Source organism: Pseudophryne corroboree, chromosome 6, assembly GCF_028390025.1.
Source record: "Pseudophryne corroboree isolate aPseCor3 chromosome 6, aPseCor3.hap2, whole genome shotgun sequence".
Lineage (NCBI taxonomy): Eukaryota > Metazoa > Chordata > Amphibia > Anura > Myobatrachidae > Pseudophryne > Pseudophryne corroboree.
Window position 1 is genome coordinate 826805065 of NC_086449.1, and position 21866 is coordinate 826826930.

At 51.6% G+C, this 21866-nt stretch overlaps 1 protein-coding gene across 2 annotated transcripts in view; it reads right to left on the bottom strand.

The window, feature by feature from the left end:
* The window catches only part of BCL2L13 (BCL2 like 13), a 55177-nt gene that overhangs the window by 6225 nt on the left and 27086 nt on the right, over positions 1–21866 (bottom strand). For both annotated transcript variants that reach the window (XM_063929313.1, XM_063929312.1), the window contains 4 exons: positions 15986–16093; positions 15513–15669; positions 14634–14703; positions 13759–13902 (listed from right to left, as the gene is read on the bottom strand). In XM_063929313.1, coding sequence (XP_063785383.1) covers positions 13759–13902; positions 14634–14703; positions 15513–15669; positions 15986–16093 — 479 coding nt within the window. The remainder of the gene's footprint in view (positions 1–13758; positions 13903–14633; positions 14704–15512; positions 15670–15985; positions 16094–21866) is intronic.

Sequence of the window (21866 nt, forward strand, 5' to 3'; positions counted from 1 at the left end):
GTAGGAGGGCAACAACTCAGCAGCAGGACCGTTACCTCCGCCTTTGTGCAAGGAGGAACAGGAGGAGCACTGCCAGAGCCCTGCAAAATGACCTCCAGCAAGCCACAAATGTGCATGTGTCTACTCAAACGATCAGAAACAGACTCCATGAGGGTGGTATGAGGGCCCAACGTCCACAGGTGGGGGTTGTGCTTACAGCCCAACACCGTGCAGGACATTTGGCATTTGCCAGAGAACACCAAAATTGGCAAATTCGCCACTGGCGCCCTGTGCTCTTCACAGGTGAAAGCAGGTTCTCACTGAGCACATGTGACAGACGTGACAGAGTCTGGAGACGCCAAGGAGAACGTTCTGCTGCCTGCAACATCTTCCAGCATGACCGGTTTGGCAGTGGGTCAGTAATGGCGTGGGGTGGCATTTCTTTGGGGGGCCGCACAGCCCTCCATGTGCCCGCCAGAGGTAGCCTGACTGCCATTAGGTACCGAGATGAGATCCTCAGACCCCTTGTGAGACCAAGACAATGCTAGACCTCATGTGGCTGGAGTGTGTCAGCAGTTCCTGCAAGACGAAGGCATTGATGCTATTGACTGGCCCGCCCGTTCCCCAGACCTGAATCCAATTGAGCACATCTGGGACATCATGTCTCGCTCCATCCACCAACGCCACATTGCACCACAGACTGTCCAGGAGTTGGCAGATACTTTAGTCCAGGTCTGGGAGGAGATCCCTCAGGAGACCATCCGCCACCTCATCAGGAGCATGCCCAAACGTTGTAGGGAGGTCATACAGGCACGTGGAGGCCACACACACTACTGAGCCTCATTTTGACTTGTTTTAAGGACATTACATCAAAGTTGGATCAGCCTGTAGTGTGTTTTTCCACTTTAATTTTGAGTGTGACTCCAAATCCAGACCTCCATGGGTTAATAAATTTGATTTCCATTGATAATTTTTGTGTGATTTTGTTGTCAGCACATTCAACTATGTAAAGAACAAAGTATTTAATAAGAATATTTCATTCATTCAGATCTAGGATGTGTTATTTTAGTGTTCCCTTTATTTTTTTGAGCAGTGTACATTCCCAGAGTATTTCATCAGTTCCAGCCGATCTCTATTCCCTTCCACATCTACATACACTCCATTAGGGTTAATCTGGGAGCCAATTAACCTATGTTTATGGATTATGGGAGGAAACCAGAGTATCTGGAGGAAAGCCACAAACATGGGAACATACAAACTCCACACGGAATACCCAAGACCCCAGTGCTATGTAGAAGTAATGCTAACCACTACTATGCTGCTTCAGTCATTCTGATGGAGTGTACCAAGGTGTTCTAGCTATTACCAACCATTCATCTCGTCTACTAATCTCAACATATAAAATAATAATGTCAATAGAAAAATTTCTGAATGTCTCACGCAAAATGGTACCTGGCTTCCCACGCAGACCCGCCGCCTGCATACTTATTATTCCGTATAGCAGTAGTGAGAGCAGCTTGCTGATTGGCTGGTTAAAGTAAATAAAATACAAGAACAATGATGCGCAATTGTCATACAGCCCTGTCCGTTTAGGAGAGCTGAGATTATATTATATACGGGTGGAACCACATTCTGGGCGAGTGTATTATTATACCACATGGGGGGGGAGGGGGTGGACGTGTCCCTATGATAAGTGCGGAGACTGGGAAATCTGTTTTATAGACTGTAAAGCCACTTTAGATGCAGGAATGTCACAGAACAGCAATATCCTCCTCTCCGGCGCTCCCGGCCGCTGGTTATGTAACCGGCCACATGTCTACTACACGCACTGCCCTACTTTCCCTGCAGAATAACACGCCATATGCAGAGACGGGCTCGCAGGGAGCGGGCAGCACTGGGATCGCATCTATCTGACCAGCACCGTTACAGGGAGACTCCACAGCTGCTGATAATCCAGGATCTCTGCACTTATCTGCTGTAATTCCCAGCAGACATCTGCAAATTTAAACATTGATTATCACAATCAGCCAGATACAGGGCAGCGCCCCCCAGTGGCAGGAAATGGCATTAACCAGCAAAGCATGATCCCCTGTTTACATAACATGTCCTTGTGTCGTGAGCGGCTCAGAGTTCATTCACTGCCCTGGGCTCATGTTGGTAAAACACATGAAAGGAAATGAAGAGCTTCATATGAATTATGCTAATATTTAGCCTTCAAATACAGGCCAGGTGTTAAGGAAGTCCCAGGATGAGAACGTCATGAAGTGCATGGTATAAATGCACAGCACACAGAGACTGTGGTGGGACGGCCATTGTGTACAGACTGAGGACGCCTTACTCTATAACAGCCTGACATAGCAGGGACATCCCAGCGTCCTCTCTGTAAACTACCACAAATTCATTCCGTCCATGACAGTGCTGCTGTCGCAGCGATGGGCTGGTGGGGGCGGCCATCTTGTTAGCAGTATTAACAAGAATGGAAGGATGGAGTCCCTGGTCCCTCAGGAGTGGATAGGCTCAAGTCTGATAAATACTGGTTCTGATGACAAAATGGCTGCTTCCAACATGGATGAGCGGCAGCGTAGTCACCAACTCCTGAGACATCTCATGCCTCAGCAGTGTCATTAGTTCCATGGATATTCTAACTTTTAAACCTAATAAGAGAGAAAACACTGGTTCCTCTCAGCGTGCACACATCATAGTGAGGCACACGTCATAGTGAGGCACTAGTGTTTAACAAAGGGAAAATTACGCAGAATGATGTCATGAAAGCAGGTAGTGTGCAGCGTTTAGATGGAAGACGCGCTCCAGAACTGCGGCGGCGTCCTGTCACTAGCAAACGGTCGCAGGCAGCGTGCGCTACACGAGAGTCCCCGGGCTGTGTGGATTCCCAGGGTCTGTCCCGGGGACAGGTTCGGAAAGAATTTCAGGACCAGCGACTTGCTGCAAAAATTGCCAGTCCTCACTTGTAGACTAAAGGAATTAACACCTTGAACGTAGGACGCTCCCGGCTCAGCATTAACCCCTTCACTACCGGGGTACAGACATGCATATATAGTGAACCAGTCAGTACATAATCACCGTGTAACAATCACTGTACGGTTATACCGAGTCATTAACGTCTGCGGCTTGCCTGAGTAGTTAGGGGGTAGCTCTATAAAGTGCAGACGTCACCAAGGTCAGCTACACTTATATAATGATGACAATGAACGCCGATTTGCCCGTCATCCGCTTAAACACAATTCAGACAAGTCCGTATCTAAAGTTTAACAGCAATCTGATCACCCGCCAGGAGGAGGGCGTCATAGCCTCACCTTGCCCAAAGAGCTTACAGTCTACAAAACTTGCTCTCTCCAAGCCACGAACAAGGTTATATGCAACGTCTGTCACGGTAACAGGTGTAGGAATTACCAATATCACAAGTGAAGATAAAAGGCACTAACTAATAATAACCAGGCACCAGGGGGTGAGACGTTGTATCACTGTTATAGAGGAATATACCATCTCCTGATATAGTGTCGCCAACACTATGAGATAGTTACAGAGCTTTAACAAAGGTCTCACGGTGCACAGAGAGGAGAGGGTTAAACCCCCCCCCCCACTTACAGCAGACCCCCGGCTTCCCCCCCACCAGCTGGCTGGATAAATAGATGACATATAATGAGAGCGCTCTTACCCAGTGAGACAGCTGGAGTGCTGCAGCTTCCAGTGAGGGAGAGGAGACACTGACACATCTGCACCAGCGCAGGAGTTAGCAGGGACGAGGAGCTCGTGCACAGCACTAAGGGCGCGCACAGCGACCCAGTTTTATTTAGGCTTTGACGCGGCTGAAAAACAAACAGCAATGTGATGCCAAAGTGATGCCGGGAATCAGCAGCGAGAGCAGCCGTGTCAGGAGGCGGCTGCAGGTTCCTGGGCTGCTCCCGGTGCCTCAGATCACACCCAGGGCACGGCCGGGGGTAATTATCGGGTGTGAGCGGGCTGCTGGGAGACTGTGCCAGAGAGGAGCAAAAGGGCATGTTCTATAACCCAGCTAATGGCAGGCGTGTGTCATGTTATCACCACACTATAACGCCATCCCATGACATGTAACATACATAACCGCACCTTCATGCAGAGTTACAGCTAATCTGTCTATAAGGCCACCGTGTACTGTGCCAGATAGCGCTGCCGGACGGCTCTGTATCCGATTGCGGTCAACGTCAATATAGTCTGAGCGGAACATAAGTATCCACAGGAAGCTCCGACAGTGAGCAAGAGGGGAAATCAAGAATTTACCTATAGCCACAGAACACCCGCACTCCCCTGCGCCACCACAGACAGGCCGCACCCTCCCCCCGCACCACCACACACAGGCCAGCCCCACGCCACCACACACAGGCCAGCCCCACGCCACCACACACAGGACAGCCCCATTCCCCCGTGCCACCACAGACAGGACACCCCCATTCCCCCGTGCCACCACACAGGACAGCCCCACGCCGCCACCACACAGGACAGCCCCACGCCACCACCACACAGGACAGCCCCACGCCACCACACACAGGACAGCCCCACGCCACCACACACAGGACAGCCCCACGCCACCACACACAGGACAGCCCCACGCCACACCAAACACAGGCCAGCCCCACACCACACCAAACACAGGCCAGCCCCACGCCACCACACACAGGACAGCCCCACGCCACCACACACAGGACAGCCCCACGCCACCACACACAGGACAGCCCCACGCCACCACACACAGGACAGCCCCATTCCCCCGTGCCACCACAGACAGGACACCCCCATTCCCTCGTGCCACCACAGACAGGACACCCCCATTCCCTCGTGCCACCACAGACAGGACACCCCCATACCCCCGTGCCACCACAGACAGGACACCCCCATACCCCCGTGCCACCACAGACAGGACACCCCCACTCTCCCTGCGCCACCACAGACAGGACACCCCCACTCTCCCTGCGCCACCACAGACAGGACACCCCCACTCTCCCTGCGCCACCACAGACAGGACACCCCCACTCTCCCTGCGCCACCACAGACAGGACACCCCCACTCTCCCTGCGCCACCACAGACAGGACACCCCCACTCTCCCTGCGCCACCACAGACAGGACACCCCCACTCTCCCTGCGCCACCACAGACAGGACACCCCCACTCTCCCTGCGCCACCACAGACAGGACACCCCCACTCTCCCTGCGCCACCACAGACAGGACACCCCCACTCTCCCTGCGCCACCACAGACAGGACACCCCCACTCTCCCTGCGCCACCACAGACAGGACACCCCCACTCTCCGCGCGCCACCACAGACAGGACACCCCCACTCTACCCGCGCCACCCCAGACAGGTTGCAACCTCTCCCCAAGCAGCCACTGGGACCAACACTGCAACAGGCAGACTATCCTATCCCCCCACGAAGCTACAGCAGACCGCTCACCCCACACAGCAACAGGCAGACCATCCTCCCCCACCCCAACCCCCCCTCCAGGACCCATGCTGTGGCAGGTAGAATACACTCCTCCCCCTGCGCTTGTGCAGCAACAGGCATATCACCCCACCCCCCATGCAGCTACAGGTAACTCAGACATCCCAGTATCCACAAGGCAATAAGCCAGACCACCCGCCCCCAGTGCCCACAGAGTCACAGGCAGGCCAGCCGCCCCCAGTGCCCACAGAGTCACAGGCAGGCCAGCCGCCCCCAGTGCCCACAGAGTCACAGGCAGGCCACCCGCCCCCAGTGCCCAGAGTCACAGGCAGGCCACCCGCCCCCAGAGACACAGGCAGGCCACCCGCCCCCAGTGCCCACAGAGTCACAGGCAGGCCACCCGCCCCCAGTGCCCACAGAGTCACAGGCAGGCCACCCGCCCCCAGTGCCCACAGAGCGACAGGCAGGCCACCCGCCCCCAGTGCCCACAGAGCGACAGGCAGGCCACCCGCCCCCAGTGCCCACAGAGTGACAGGCAGGCCACCCGCCCCCAGTGCCCACAGAGTGACAGGCAGGCCACCCGCCACCAGTGCCCACAGAGCGACAGGCAGGCCACCTGCCCCCAGTGCCCACAGAGTGACAGGCAGGCCACCTGCCCCCAGTGCCCACAGAGTGACAGTGGACGTCACATCTGGTCAGGGTTACAGTAATGACAGTATAGCCATATGACACAGGTATAATGGTCAGGTCTGCAGAAGGTGGGCACCAAGTGACAGAGCAGCAGCCTGTGACCACCAGACAGATCACGTGTAGGGGATACGCCAGGAGCTCTGTAAACCAGCTGAAAATAAGATTTTACTCACCGGTAAATCTATTTCTCGTAGTCCGTAGTGGATGCTGGGAACTCCGAAAGGACCATGGGGAATAGCGGCTCCGCAGGAGACTGGACACAACTAAAGAAAGCTTTTAGGTCACCTGGTGTGCACTGGCTCCTCCCACTATGACCCTCCTCCAAGCCTCAGTTAGGACACTGTGCCCGGACGAGCTGACATAACAACAAGGAAGGATTTTGAATCCCGGGTAAGACTCCTACCAGCCACACCGTATAACTCGTGATACTATACCCAGTTTAACAGTATGAAAACAACTGAGCCTCTCAACAGATGGCTCAACAATAACCCTTTAGTTAACAATAACTATGTACAAGTATTGCAGACAATCCGCACTTGGGATGGGCGCCCAGCATCCACTACGGACTAAGAGAAATAGATTTACCGGTGAGTAAAATCTTATTTTCTCTGACGTCCTAGTGGATGCTGGGAACTCCGAAAGGACCATGGGGATTATACCAAAGCTCCCAAACGGGCGGGAGAGTGCGGATGACTCTGCAGCACCGAATGAGAGAACTCAAGGTCCTCCTCAGCCAGGGTATCAAATTTGTAGAATTTTGCAAACGTGTTTGCCCCTGACCAAGTAGCAGCTCGGCAAAGTTGTAAAGCCGAGACCCCTCGGGCAGCCGCCCAAGATGAGCCCACCTTCCTTGTGGAATGGGCTTTTACTGATTTAGGATGCGGCAGTCCAGCCGCAGAATGCGCCAGCTGAATTGTGCTACAAATCCAGCGAGCAATAGTCTGCTTAGAAGCAGGAGCACCCAGTTTGTTGGGTGCATACAGGATAAATGGCGAGTCAGTTTTCCTGACTCTAGCCGTCCTGGAAACATAAATTTTCAAGGCCCTGACTACGTCCAGTAACTTGGAATCCTCCAAGTCCCTAGTAGCCGCAGGCACCACAATAGGTTGGTTCAAGTGAAAAGCTGATACCACCTTAGGGAGAAACTGGGGACGAGTCCTCAATTCCGCCCTATCCAAATGGAAAATCAGATAAGGGCTTTTACATGACAAAGCTGCCAATTCTGACACACGCCTGGCTGAAGCCAAGGCCAATAACATGACCACTTTCCACGTGAGATATTTTAGATCCACGGTTTCAAGTGGCTCAAACCAATGTGATTTTAAGAAACTCAACACCACGTTGAGATCCCAAGGTGCCACTGGAGGTACAAACGGGGGCTGAATATGCAGCACTCCTTTTACAAACGTCTGAACTTCAGGTAGTGAAGCTGGTTCTTTCTGGAAGAAAATCGACAGAGCCGAGATCTGTACCTTAATGGAGCCTAATTTCAGGCCCATAGTCACTCCTGCTTGTAGGAAATGCAGAAATCGACCTAGTTGAAATTCCTCTGTTGGGGCCTTTTTGGCCTCACACCAAGCAACATATTTCCGCCATATGCGGTGATAATGCTTTGCAGTTACATCTTTCCTGGCTTTAATCAGCGTAGGAATGACTTCCTCCGGAATGCCCTTTTCCTTCAGGATCCGGCGTTCAACCGCCATGCCGTCAAACGCAGCCGCGGTAAGTCTTGGAACAGACAGGGCCCCTGCTGCAGCAGGTCCTGTCTGAGCGGCAGAGGCCATGGGTCCTCTGAGATCATCTCTTGAAGTTCCGGGTACCACGCTCGTCTTGGCCAATCCGGAACCACGAGTATTGTTCTTACTCCTCGTTTTCTTATTATTCTCAGTACACTTGGTATGAGAGGCAGAGGAGGGAACACATAAACATGAGGGTCCCTTGACCTGGCGCAATATCTCTCTAGTTTTTTGTTTAGGCGGGACGCCATCATGTCCACCTGTGGCCGTTCCCATCGATTTACAATCAGCGTGAAGACTTCTGGATGAAGTCCCCACTCTCCCGGGTGGAGGTCGTGCCTGCTGAGAAAGTCTGCTTCCCAGTTGTCCACTCCCGGAATGAACACTGCTGACAGTGCTAGTACGTGATTTTCCGCCCATCGGAGAATCCTTGTGGCTTCTGCCATCGCCATCCTGCTTCTTGTGCCGCCCTGTCTATTTACATGGGCGACTGCCGTGATGTTGTCTGACTGGATCAGTACCGGCTGGTGTAGAAGCAGGGATTTTGGAAGTTTCTTCCCTGTGTGACTGCCCCCCAGCCTCTCAGGCTGGCATCCGTGGTCACCAGGACCCAGTCCTGTATGCCGAATCTGCGGCCCTCTAGAAGATGAGCCCTCTGCAGCCACCACAGCAGAGACACCCTGGTTCTTGGAGACAGGGTTATTAGGCGATGCATCTGAAGATGCGATCCGGACCATTGGTCCAACAGGTCCCACTGAAAGATTCTGGCATGGAACCTGCCGAAAGGAATTGCTTCGTAAGAAGCCACCATCTTTCCCAGGACCCGCATGCAGTGATGCACCGATACCTGTTTTGGTTTCAGGAGGTCTCTGACTAGAGATGACAGCTCCTTGGCTTTCTCCTCCGGGAGAAACACTTTTTTCTGGACTGTATCCAGAATCATACCCAGGAACAGTAGACGTGTCGTCGGAACCAGCTGTGATTTTGGAATATTCAGAATCCAACCGTGCTGGTGTAGCACCTCCTGAGATAGTGCTACTCCCACCAACAACTGCTCCTTGGACCTTGCCTTTATTAGGAGATCGTCCAAGTACGGGATAATTAAAACTCCCTTTCTTCGAAGGAGTATCATCATTTCCGCCATTACCTTGGTAAACACCCTCGGTGCCGTGGAGAGTCCAAACGGCAGCGTCTGGAATTGGTAATGGCAATTCTGTACCACAAATCTGAGGTACTCCTGGTGAGGATGGTAAATGGGGACATGCAGGTAAGCATCCTTGATGTCCAGGGATACCATGTAATCCCCCTCGTCCAGGCTTGCAATAACCGCCCTGAGCGATTCCATCTTGAACTTGAATTTTTTTATGTATGTGTTCAAGGATTTCAAATTTAAAATGGGTCTCACCGAACCGTCCGGTTTCGGTACCACAAACAGTGTGGAATAGTAACCCCGTCCTTGTTGAAGTAGGGGCACCTTGATTATCACCTGCTGGGAATACAGCTTGTGAATTGCCGCTAGCACAGCCTCCCTGTCTGAAGGAGTAATCGGCAAGGCAGATTTTAGGAACCGGTGGGGTGGAGACACCTCGAATTCCAGTTTGTACCCTTGAGATACTATTTGCAGGATCCAGGGATATACCTGTGAGCGAGCCCACTGATCGCTGAAATTTTTGAGGCGGCCCCCCACCGTACCTGGCTCCGCCTGTGGAGCCCCACCGTCATGCGGCGGACTTGGAAGAAGCGGGGGAGGACTTTTGCTCCTGGGAACCTGCTGTTTGTTGCAGCCTTTTTCCCCTACCTCTGCCTCTGGACAGAAAGGACCCGCCTTTTCCACGCCTGTTTTTCTGAGTCCGAAAGGACTGTACCTGATAAAACGGCACCTTTTTAGGCTGTGAGGGAACATGGGGTAAAAATGCTGACTTCCCAGCAGTTGCTGTGGAAACTAGGTCCGAGAGACCATCCCCAAATAACTCCTCACCCTTATACGGCAAAACTTCCATGTGCCTTTTTGAATCTGCATCCCCCGTCCACTGGCGAGTCCATAAGCCTCTCCTAGCAGAAATGGACAATGCACTTATTTTAGATGCCAGCCAGCAGATCTCCCTCTGTGCATCTCTCATGTATAAGACTGAGTCTTTTATATGCTCTATGGTTAGGAGAATAGTGTCCCTGTCTAGGGTGTCAATATTTTCTGACAGGGAATCTGACCACGCAGCGGCAGCACTGCACATCCATGCTGACGCAATAGCAGGTCTAAGTATAATGCCTGAGTGTGTATATACAGACTTCAGGATAGCCTCCTGCTTTCTATCAGCAGGTTCCTTGAGGGCGGCCGTATCCGGAGACGGCAGTGCCACCTTTTTAGACAAACGTGTGAGCGCTTTATCCACCCTAGGGGGTGTCTCCCAACGTGACCTATCCTCTGGCGGGAAAGGGAACGCCATTAGTAACTTTAGAGATTACCAATCTTTTATCAGGGAAAGCCCACGCTTCTTCACACACTTCATTTAATTCTTCTGATGGGGGAAAAACTACGGGTAGTTTTTTCTCCCCAAACATAATACCCTTTTTAGTGGTACCTGGGTTTATATCAGAAATTTGTAACACCTCTTTCATTGCTTCAATCATGCAACGAATGGCCTTAGTGGACATTAGACTAGACTCATCGTCGTCGACACTGGCGTCAGTATCCGTGTCGACATCCGCGTCTGCCATCTGAGGTAGCGGGCGTTTTAGAGCCCCCGATGGCCTTTGAGACGCCTGGACAGGCACGAGCTGAGAAGCCGGCTGTCCCGCATTTGGCATGTCGTAAAAATTTTTGTGTAAGGAGTCGACACGTGCACGCAATTCCTTCCATAAGTCCATCCACTCAGGTGTCTGCCCCGCAGGGGGTGACATCCCTTCTATAGGCATCTGCTCCGCCTCCACATCATTATCCTCATCAAACATGTCGACACAGCCGTACCGACACACCGCACACACACAGGGAATGCTCTAACAGAGGACAGGACCCACAAAAGCCCTTTGGGGAGACAGAGTGAGAGTATGCCAGCACACACCAGAGCGCTATATAATGCAGGGACTAACTGAATTATGTCCCCTATAGCTGCTGTTATATATACTGCGCCTAAATTTAGTGCCCCCCCTCTCTTTTTTACCCTTTTCTGTAGTGTAGACTGCAGGGGAGAGCCAGGGAGCTTCCTTCCAGCGGAGCTGTGAGGGAGAAATGGCGCCAGTGTGCTGAAGGAGATAGCTCCACCCCTTTTTCGCGGACTATTCTCCCGCTTTTTTATGGATTCTGGCAGGGGTAATTATCACATATATAGCCTCTGGGGCTATATATTGTGGTATTTTTGCCAGCCAAGGTGTTTTTATTGCTGCTCAGGGCGCCCCCCCCTAGCGCCCTGCACCCTCAGTGACCGGAGTGTGAAGTGTGAACGAGGAGCAATGGCGCACAGCTGCAGTGCTGTGCGCTACCTTGGTGAAAACTGATGTCTTCTGCCGACGATTTTCCGGACCTCTTCTTGCTTCTGGCTCTGTAAGGGGGACGGCGGCGCGGCTCCGGGACCGAACACCAAGGCCAGTTCCATGCGGTCGATCCCTCTGGAGCTAATGGTGTCCAGTAGCCTAAGAAGCCCAAGCTAGCTGCAAGCAGGTAGGTTCGCTTCTTCTCCCCTTAGTCCCTCGCTGCAGTGAGCCTGTTGCCAGCAGGTCTCACTGTAAAATAAAAAACCTAATTATACTTTCTTTCTAGAAGCTCAGGAGAGCCCCTAGTGTGCATCCAGCTCGGCCGGGCACAGAAATCTAACTGAGGCTTGGAGGAGGGTCATAGTGGGAGGAGCCAGTGCACACCAGGTGACCTAAAAGCTTTCTTTAGTTGTGCCCAGTCTCCTGCGGAGCCGCTATTCCCCATGGTCCTTTCGGAGTTCCCAGCATCCACTAGGACGTCAGAGAAATACAGAGTAACATATATAGCAGTGCGCTGTTATCTGACATTGGGGGTGAGGCACAAGGTACGGGGAGGGCAGGCTGCAGAGCGACAGGCCCAGGATCTGCACACAACAGATACCTCAGGAAATGAGTCTCATCTGGAGCTTGAGAATTTACCTTCTATGCAGCCGGGCGGACGGGCCCTCTAATCCTGGGTACGGTCTCTGGGCGGACGGGCCCTCTAATCCTGGGTACGGTCTCTGGGCGGACGGGCCCTCTAATCCTGGGTACGGTCTCTGGGCGGACGGGCCCTCTAATCCTGGGTACGGTCTCTGGGCGGACGGGCCCTCTAATCCTGGGTACGGTCTCTGGGCGGACGGGCCCTCTAATCCTGGGTACGGTCTCTGGGCGGACGGGCCCTCTAATCCTGGGTACGGTCTCTGGGCGGACGGGCCCTCTAATCCTGGGTACGGTCTCTGGGCGGACGGGCCCTCTAATCCTGGGTACGGTCTCTGGGCGGACGGGCCCTCTAATCCTGGGTACGGTCTCTGGGCGGACGGGCCCTCTAATCCTGGGTACGGTCTCTGGGCGGACAGGCCTCTAATCCTGGGTACGGTCTCTGGGCGGACAGGCCTCTAATCCTGGGTACGGTCTCTGGGCGGCCGGGCCCTCTAATCCTGGGTATGGTCTCTGGGCGGATGGGCCTCTAATCCTGGGTACGGTCTCTGGGCGGACAGGCCTCTAATCCTGGGTATGGTCTCTGGGCGGACGGGCCCTCTAATCCTGGGTACGGTCTCTGGGCGGACGGGCCCTCTAATCCTGGGTACGGTCTCTGGGCGGACGGGCCCTCTAATCCTGGGTACGGTCTCTGGGCGGACGGGCCCTCTAATCCTGGGTATGGTCTCTGGGCGGATGGACCCTCTAATCCTGGGTATGGTCTCTGGGCGGACGGGCCCTCTAATCCTGGGTATGGTCTCTGGGCGGACAGGCCTCTAATCCTGGGTATGGTCTCTGGGCGGACGGGCCCTCTAATCCTGGGTATGGTCTCTGGGCGGACGGGCCTCTAATCCTGGGTATGGTCTCTGGGCGGACGGGCCCTCTAATCCTGGGTATGGTCTCTGGGCGGACGGACCCTCTAATCCTGGGTATGGTCTCTGGGCGGACGGGCCCTCTAATCCTGGGTATGGTCTCTGGGCGGATGGACCCTCTAATCCTGGGTATGGTCTCTGGGCGGACGGGCCCTCTAATCCTGGGTATGGTCTCTGGGCGGACAGGCCTCTAATCCTGGGTATGGTCTCTGGGCGGACGGGCCCTCTAATCCTGGGTATGGTCTCTGGGCGGACGGGCCTCTAATCCTGGGTATGGTCTCTGGGCGGACGGGCCCTCTAATCCTGGGTATGGTCTCTGGGCGGACGGGCCCTCTAATCCTGGGTATGGTCTCTGGGCGGCCGGGCCCTCTAATCCTGGGTATGGTCTCTGGGCGGACGGGCCCTCTAATCCTGGGTATGGTCTCTGGGCGGACGGGCCCTCTAATCCTGGGTACGGTCTCTGGGGGAGGAGGTGGAAGCAGACACGGACGGCAAGGCTTGGGCTCAAAGTGCAGGAGAGAAGTTGGTGATTGGGCTCAGGGCAGGGTGAGGGGACGTGTACACTGACCCCAAGCCAAGACCAGAGCCGCGCAGCCACAATCCCTGCAGGGGGTGCCAGCTATCCGTATGAACACCTGGACGACTGTAACGTGCCTGTATACCCTGCGACACAAGTAATGAGCGCTCCCCTCTAACCCAGGTGACTCTCAGTCATAACATACAACAGGTAGGTGTCCATCGGTCATTTTCCTTATTGCAGGCGTGTAGTATGTTACTAGAGTCTGCGGTACAACTGCTGCCAACAGACAGACGCCAGTTACCAACCACACGTATGTGAAAACAGGCATCAAACAGCGGAGACAAAATCCTAGCTCACGCTCAGCACCGGGCACTACTCACCCATCCTCCTTGCTGGATGATGTAGTCCGCACACACTTCCTCTATGTAGGAGACTCCGATCTGCACGAGGCTGTCCACGGACTCGTCGCCGCGTCTTGTCTGCTCCAGCAGGAGGCGCTGTAACAGGAACAGAGGCACCAGCACCTGCAGCGCAACGAGAGGGAACCGGCATTTAGATTGCACATTGTAGCTTCAGGTGCCTGTTCCGGCCTAGTGCTCGGGTCACAGACACGTTCATCTCTAAATTACAAGATGGAGATCTGACAGAGAATCCCACAGAGCGGAAGGCGGCTGCGTTACCGGTCATACAGACAGACGCCCATTATACGCACTAACATACCTGTCAGACAGGGACAGAACCGCCATTGCCCCAACTCTGTATAGTCACAAATGTTAATTGTGCGCTCCTAAACTCTAATTAATCAAACTGTGATAAAGTATCAGAGAAAAGTCCGTAACACAATTATACAAACCACAAAGACATTACACAAACTACCACACAGCAGCAACACAAAGTCACCGCAGTATAATACACTACAACTACTATATGACAAAAGATAGATCCACCTATAAGCAAAATGCTAAAGCCTTGCTGTGGGCAGAAGAGCTTACAATCTCATGACAACTGGTGATCAAACTCAGGAACGTCTGTTTAAGTTGTCTGTGAAAGATTTACTCGTGGCATTCCTTCGGTGTATGGGGTAAATCAGCTGTGCAGCGTTCTGCGCCAGGGGCACAGGCGGTCCAGGTAAATGCTACCGCTCCTCCTGTGCCGGAGGACGCGTGAATCAAACAGGTCTGTGCCAGGGGGAGGGCAGGCAGAGCCCGACTGTGGTGCCAGGTACACTTACGCAGCTTACATCCAGGTAACGTACCTTATTCCAGCCACTAGTGTGTACAACGGTGTCATCCGATTCCTTCTTGAAGGCGTCGTACGTCACGGTCCTGTGAGGACGAACACACGTGATCAATGATCTCATTCACGGATACTCTCATTTCACATATCATGGTCTATTAATGAGAGCCTCCCTGGGAGCCAGACTTGGGAGGTTATTCAAGTTGTCCCGTCGCTGGCGGGTGATAAACATCGCCGCCGGGGGCTATTTAATGGGCCCCGATAAGCCGGCGGGTGCAGCGGCTTATCGGGGGTTTTGCTGTCCGTTAACAGCCCCGTTTTCATCCGAAAAAGGGGCTATTTCGCCCGAAAACACACAGGTTTCACTGAACCTGTGTGTTTACGGATGTAAAAGCACGTTTTACCGGCCGAGCTAATTAAATAGCCCGACAGCAGCACCCGAAGAAACATCGGGTTTTTTTTACTCCAGACGTCTCTTCGGGCCAAATTGAATATCCCCCTTAATATAAAACATAATTATAATTTTTAATTGCATAATAATACACCCCGATGTTTCCCTGTGGAAACCTATGTACCCTGCTGCAGAAAGTAATACTAATACACCAATATTTTTATTAATGAGCCTATTCTAACCCAGTCCCCTGTGCTATTACATATACAGTATATGGTGGTGTGAGGTAATGTCCGCATCCCACCCAGCCTGTGGACACGTTCACCCTCCAGCCCAGAACACACCAACCAGCTGTAAGTACAGACTACAGAAAAGACAAACGCGTGAGGTAGACACGAGAGGTGCCGTCTGCCTCATAGTGCAGGGGACTGCAGGACGCACGGTTCGCCGGGACCCCTGTACACACAGTAGCAGGACCGGCTCACCCTACCGGTAGCTCACACTCACCCGCTCAGGAGCCTCTGTAAGGCGTTGCTCAATGGCTCCCGGATCTCCAGACGCATCCTCTCCACGAGTGGTGCCAGACACTCCTCAATGGAGGTCTCAGGACTGACCGGGCTGAAGACTGGGGAGGTGTGCGTGTCAAAGCCGGTGCTGGGGAAGACTGAAGGGACAAGCGTACAGACAGGTGTCATTAGAACATGTATGAGACACGTATACATCAGACAATGGGGAAACTGGTCCCCTGAAAGCAGCTCTAACAGGAAATAAACATTAACCAGCCAATTACAGTTCTGTTTCAATCAGTGTCAAACCAGACAGGAAGCTGATTGGTTACTTCTTAAAGCAGGAAACTATATGTTCAATCAAATCAAAAGTTCCACATGGAGCTGCCATCTTTACCGCCATGTTTCTACAGCGTGGACGGGGGACCTATGACAGCCCCAGAGCAGCTCTGACCGCTCCCGGGGAACACTGACCTGCCGAGATCTCCTCCTCCAGCCGCTTCAGGCGCTCATCTATCTCCGCCTTAATCTTGTCCAGCTTGTCTCCGGCCAGCGCTGGTGGGTCCAGGGCCTGCGGGACGCCTGAAAGAGGAGCAATATCTCAGCACATACAGTAACCAGCAAACACCGCATTCACTATCCCAACAGTCCTTTTCATGAGATCACGCAATAAACTGGGCCTATATAACGCCTGTTCTAGATACGGTAATCCCCGGGACACCACGATTACAGACCCACATACATCTGTGATCTGCTAAATCTCAGGATTTTGAAAGCCCCCTGTCTGTGTATTCGAAGGGACCAGATTGGATGAACGTAGACCCAATCATGTACCTTCATAAGAGAATGTGCGTCACGTTCAGCGATGGCAAATACGGACCACGCCATCTCCTTATTCCCACTGTCACTGTCTGACTGGGATACGTAAATGTTGTAATAATAATTTCTCACAGAGTTACACATTTACATAGTGCCTTCTCTTCCCAGCTGTAATTCCGTTTATCTCATTCTGGGTACAATCCTCCAATGCCCGATGTATATGAAAATAAAGTAGGATCCCCTATAATCGAGAGAAATAATTCCACTACAACCCTGATGTTTCCCTGTGGCACCCTACGAAACCTGCAGGAGAAAATAAGATTTTACTTACCGGTAAATCTATTTCTCGTAGTCCGTAGTGGATGCTGGGGACTCCGTAAGGACCATGGGGAATAGACGGGCTCCGCAGGAGACATGGGCACTTTAAGAAAGATTCAGTACTATCTGGTGTGCACTGGCTCCTCCCTCTATGCCCCTCCTCCAGACCTCAGTTAGAGAAACTGTGCCCGGAAGAGCTGACAGTACAAGGAAAGGATTTTGGGAATCCAGGGTAAGACTCAAACCAGCCACACCAAACACACCGTATAACTTGTGATAACTATACCCAGTTAACAGTATGAACAAACAACAGAGCATCAAATCAACCCTGATGCAACTATACATAACCCTTATTTAAGCAATAACTATATACAAGAATTGCAGAAGAAGTCCGCACTTGGGACGGGCGCCCAGCATCCACTACGGACTACGAGAAATAGATTTACCGGTAAGTAAAATCTTATTTTCTCTAACGTCCTAGAGGATGCTGGGGACTCCGTAAGGACCATGGGGATTATACCAAAGCTCCCAAACGGGCGGGAGAGTGCGGATGACTCTGCAGCACCGAATGAGCAAACACAAGGTCCTCCTCAGCCAGGGTATCAAACTTGTAGAACTTTGCAAAGGTGTTTGAACCTGACCAAGTAGCCGCTCGGCAAAGCTGTAATGCCGAGACCCCTCGGGCAGCCGCCCAAGAAGAGCCCACCTTCCTTGTGGAATGGGCCTTAACCGATTTAAGCAGCGGCAACCCTGCTGGATCGTGTTACAAATCCAGCGAGCAATAGTTTGCCTTGAAGCAGGCGCCCCAAGCTTGTTGGAAGCATACAGGATAAACAAAGATTCTGTTTTCCTGACCTTAGCCGTTCTGGCTACATAAACCTTCAAAGCCCCGACTACATCCAGTGACTCGGAATCCTCCAAGTCAGTAGTAGCCACAGGCACCACAATAGGTTGGTTTATATGAAAGGATGAAACCACTTTCGGCAGAAATTGTGGGCGGGTCCGCAATTCTGCTCTATCCGCATGGAAAACCAGATAAGAGCTTTTATGTGACAAAGCCGCCAATTCTGACACACGCCTAGCCGAAGCCAAGGCTAATAGCATGACCACCTTCCACGTGAGATATTTTACTTCCACAGTTTTGAGTGGTTCAAACCAGTGTGATTTCAGGAAACTCAACACCACGTTAAGATCCCAAGGTGCCACTGGAGGCACAAAAGGGGGCTCAATATGCAGCACTCCCTTTACAAACGTCTGAACTTCAAGCAGAGAAGCCAGTTCTTTTTGAAAGAAAATGGATAGGGCCGAAATCTGGACCTTAATGGAACCCAATTTAAGGCCCAAAGTCACTCCCGACTGTAGGAAGTGAAGGAAAACGGCCCAGCTGGAATTCCTCCCTAGGGGCATTCCTGGTCTCACACCAAGCCACATATTCTCGCCATATACGGTGATAATGTTGAGCCGTCACATCCTTCCTAGCCTCTATCAGCGTAGGAATGACCTCATCCGGAATGCCTTTTTCTGCTAGGATCCGGTGTTCAACCGCCATGCCGCCAAACGCAGCCGCGGTAAGTCTTGGAACAGACAGGGCCCCTGTTGCACAAGTCCTGTCCTAGAGGCAGAGGCCACGGGTCCTCTGAACATTTCTTGCAGATCTGGATACCAAGTCCTTGGCCAGTCCAGAACAAGGGGGGTAATTCTGAGTTGATCGCAGCAGCAAGAAAGTTAGCAATTGGGCAAAACCATGTGCACTGCAGGGGAGGCAGATATAACATTTGCAGAGAGAGTTAGATTTGGGTGGGTTATTTTGTTTCTGTGCAGGGTAAATACTGGCTGCTTTATTTTTACACTGCAAATTAGATTGCAGAATGAACACACCACACCCAAATCTAACTCTCTCTGCAAATGTTATATCTGCCCCCCCTGCAGTGCACATGGTTTTGCCCAATTGCTAAAAAATTATTGTTCTCACTCCTCTTTTCCTTATGATTCTCAGCACCTTGGGTATGAGACTCAGCACCTTGGGTATGAGAGGAAGAGGAGGAAATACATAGACCGACGGAAACACCCACGGTGTCACTAGTGCGTCCACATCGCCTGAGGGTCTCTTGACCTGGCGCAATATCTCTGCAGCTTTTTGTTGAGGCGGGATGCCATCATGTCCACCTGTGGCAGTACCCACCGACTTGCAATCTGCATGAAGACTTCTTGATGAAGTCCCCACTCTCCCGGGTGGAGGTCGTGCCTGCTGAGGAAGTCTGCTTCCCAGTTGTCCACTCCCGGAATGAACACTGCTGACAGTGCGCTTACGTGATTCTCCGCCCAGCGAAGAATTCTGGTGGCTTCTACCATCGCCACCCTGCTTCTTGTGCCGCCTTGGCGGTTTACATGAGCCACTGCGGTGATATTGTCTGACTGAATCAGAACCGGTTGGTCGCGAAGCAGGGACTCCGCTTGACGTAGGGCGTTGTATATGGCCCTAAGTTCCAGGATGTTGATGTGAAGGCAAGTTTCCTGACTGGACCACAGCCCTTGGAAATTTCTTCCCTGTGTGACTGCCCCCCCACTGTCAAAGTCAAAAAAATATTACATAGAGAGAGCATACAAACCACACACATTTAAGTCGCTATACTTGCAAATATGCGCAGCGAGCACAGCAATATATGGAAACGCACGCATTTGCTCGGACATGGCACGGAGATGGATTCGACACTTATTTCATACAGTACATAATTATAATAATATCAAGCACCAGACATCATGTTTGGTATTAAAACAACCAGCTCAATGCGTAGATTAATTTGATACTTGTTATTAAGTTGTGGGACATTGTAGCGGATAGATATGATTGAATGTATAAAAGCTAAAATCACTTTGTTGGGAACAATGGATGATCAAGCAAATCCTTTACTAAGATTTTCAGGGCTGAACCTGATTAGCATATACAAAGGAGAGAGAGAGACCCCTCCCCTAGGAACAGACACACAGGAGGATAGTTCCCGTCTGGGGGGGGTTGGGGTCAGTGTTGCTGGTTGCCACAGAGAGCAGATGTGATGTGGGTGCACTCAGAACAGAGGTCTCAGAAGCATGGCTGGATCATCGCCAGGCATCAAAGGCTAAGTATCATAATCTCAATATCTCATGGCTTATTGGCATAGAGTAGTTTTAAATGTGTGTTTTGTGGTGGGGTAGTTGTGGAATGATGGGTAAGCATAGAGTGGTTGGTTTGGAGAAACAAATGGCTTGGGGATGGTGAGGCTTGCGCAGCTGTGTGAATGTAACTTGTTTGTGCCCTGTGAAGTCTGTGATGAAGTGGAACATTAGACAACCTGTAGCATAGCATTTGTGGTATTTGTTTGCCTATGGAGATTTAATAAGATGGTTCTAGGAAGTTGGATTGAAATTGTGAAAGGTGATTTAGATTGTTTGGAATTGTAAAATCAGAACATATGCATTGTTTTGAGGCTTGGACATTTTGGAATAAATGGAGTCTTGTGTTTTCTGCTATGTGATTGTGGTGTAGTAGAGAGTGCCATGTGTTTGGGCCTGCAAATCTAAAATGGCTGCTGCCGGGTATTTTCCCCTCCCCCTTTCAGCCATGTGGTGTAGTCTTTGGAATCAAGTGGAGTTTTCCCAAAATGGAGTCTAGCTTCTGCCCCATGCGGCATTGTAGGGACAATTGTGTTGCTGGGTGTTGTGTATATAGGGACAGGCAGCATGGGTAAGCTCAAGTACTTTCTAAACAAAGATTCTCAGCATTGACTGACTGCGCAGCGATTGTTCCTCACATGTGTAAGCTTTCTCTGCAATCATATTGATCTTCTTGTTATTGTAAGCCATTTCTTTCTCTCTCTCTCTCTTCTCCTTTTCCTCTCTTATTTTCCCTTAAACGTAATTGTATTGTATTTCCCGTGTAGTTATCTGGTTAGGTAGTCTATGTTATATTGTAGTGTATCATTTGTACTGTGATTCCTTTTGCAAGTATAATAGTTATAATACATATAATAGGTTTTGGACCCTAAGCCCAGGTATCTGTGTATTCCTTATAGTGTTAAGTAATCTCAGAGCGTCGGTGACGCTCAAACAGCTTGTGAGTTAATCAGGTTACACCAGGTTGCATTTACACGTTATCACCACACTAAGGTTTACTGTATATTTCGTTGTTAAAGGTATAGATATAAAGGTTTAACGTTGTAAGCGTCTGCACCGCTGGTGATCTCCTCGTGGTCCCGAGCGTCCGCTACGCTATAGCGAATCATTACGTTAGTCGGCAGCCAATAGCGTGCCTGCCTGTGATCTCTGGGCCGTAAGCGAACGTGACGCTTGAGCGTCTCGACTACGGTTGAGCGATCGTTACGCAACTTGCGTACCCTTACGGTACTTCTTACGTAGATAGCGTACAGTGTTCTTAGACCTCTTAAAGTGTTTTATATACGATAAATATTTAGCTTTATCACCACCCTCGGAGATTTGAATCCGTGGTCACCAGGACCCAGTACTGAATGCCGAATCTGCGACCTTTGAGAAGGTGAGCACTCTGCAGCCACCACAGGAGAGACACCCTGGCCCTGGGGGATAGGGTGATTTACCAATGCATCTGAAGATGTGATCCGGACCACTTTTCCAGTAAGTCCCATTGGAAGGTCCTCGCATGGAACCTGCCGAAGGGAATGGCCTTGTATGATGCCACCATCCTTCCCAGGACTCGAGTGCAGTGATGCACTGACACCTGTTTTGGTTTTAATAGATTCCTGACCAGTGTCATGAGCTCCTCTATCGGGAGATAAACCCTTTTCTGGTCTGTGTCTAGGATCGTGCCTAGGAGAGGCAGATGAGCTGTAGGAACCAACTGCGACTTTGGAATATATAGAATCCAGCCGTGTTGCCGTTACACTTCCAGAGAAAGTGATACGCTGTTCAGCAACTGCTCTCTTGATCTCGCTTTTATGAAGAGATCGTCCAAGTACGTGATAATAGTGACACCTTGCTTCCGCAGGAGCACAATAATATCCGCCATTACCTTGGTGAATATTCTCGGGGCCGTGGAGAGACCAAACGGCAACGTCTGAAATTGGTAATGACAATCCCGTACCGCAATTCTGAGGTACGCCTGATGAGGTGGATAAATGGGGACATGAAGGTATGCATCCCTTATGTCCCGAGTCACCATAAAATCTCCCCCTTTCAGGCTTGCAATGACTGCTCTTAGCGATTCCAT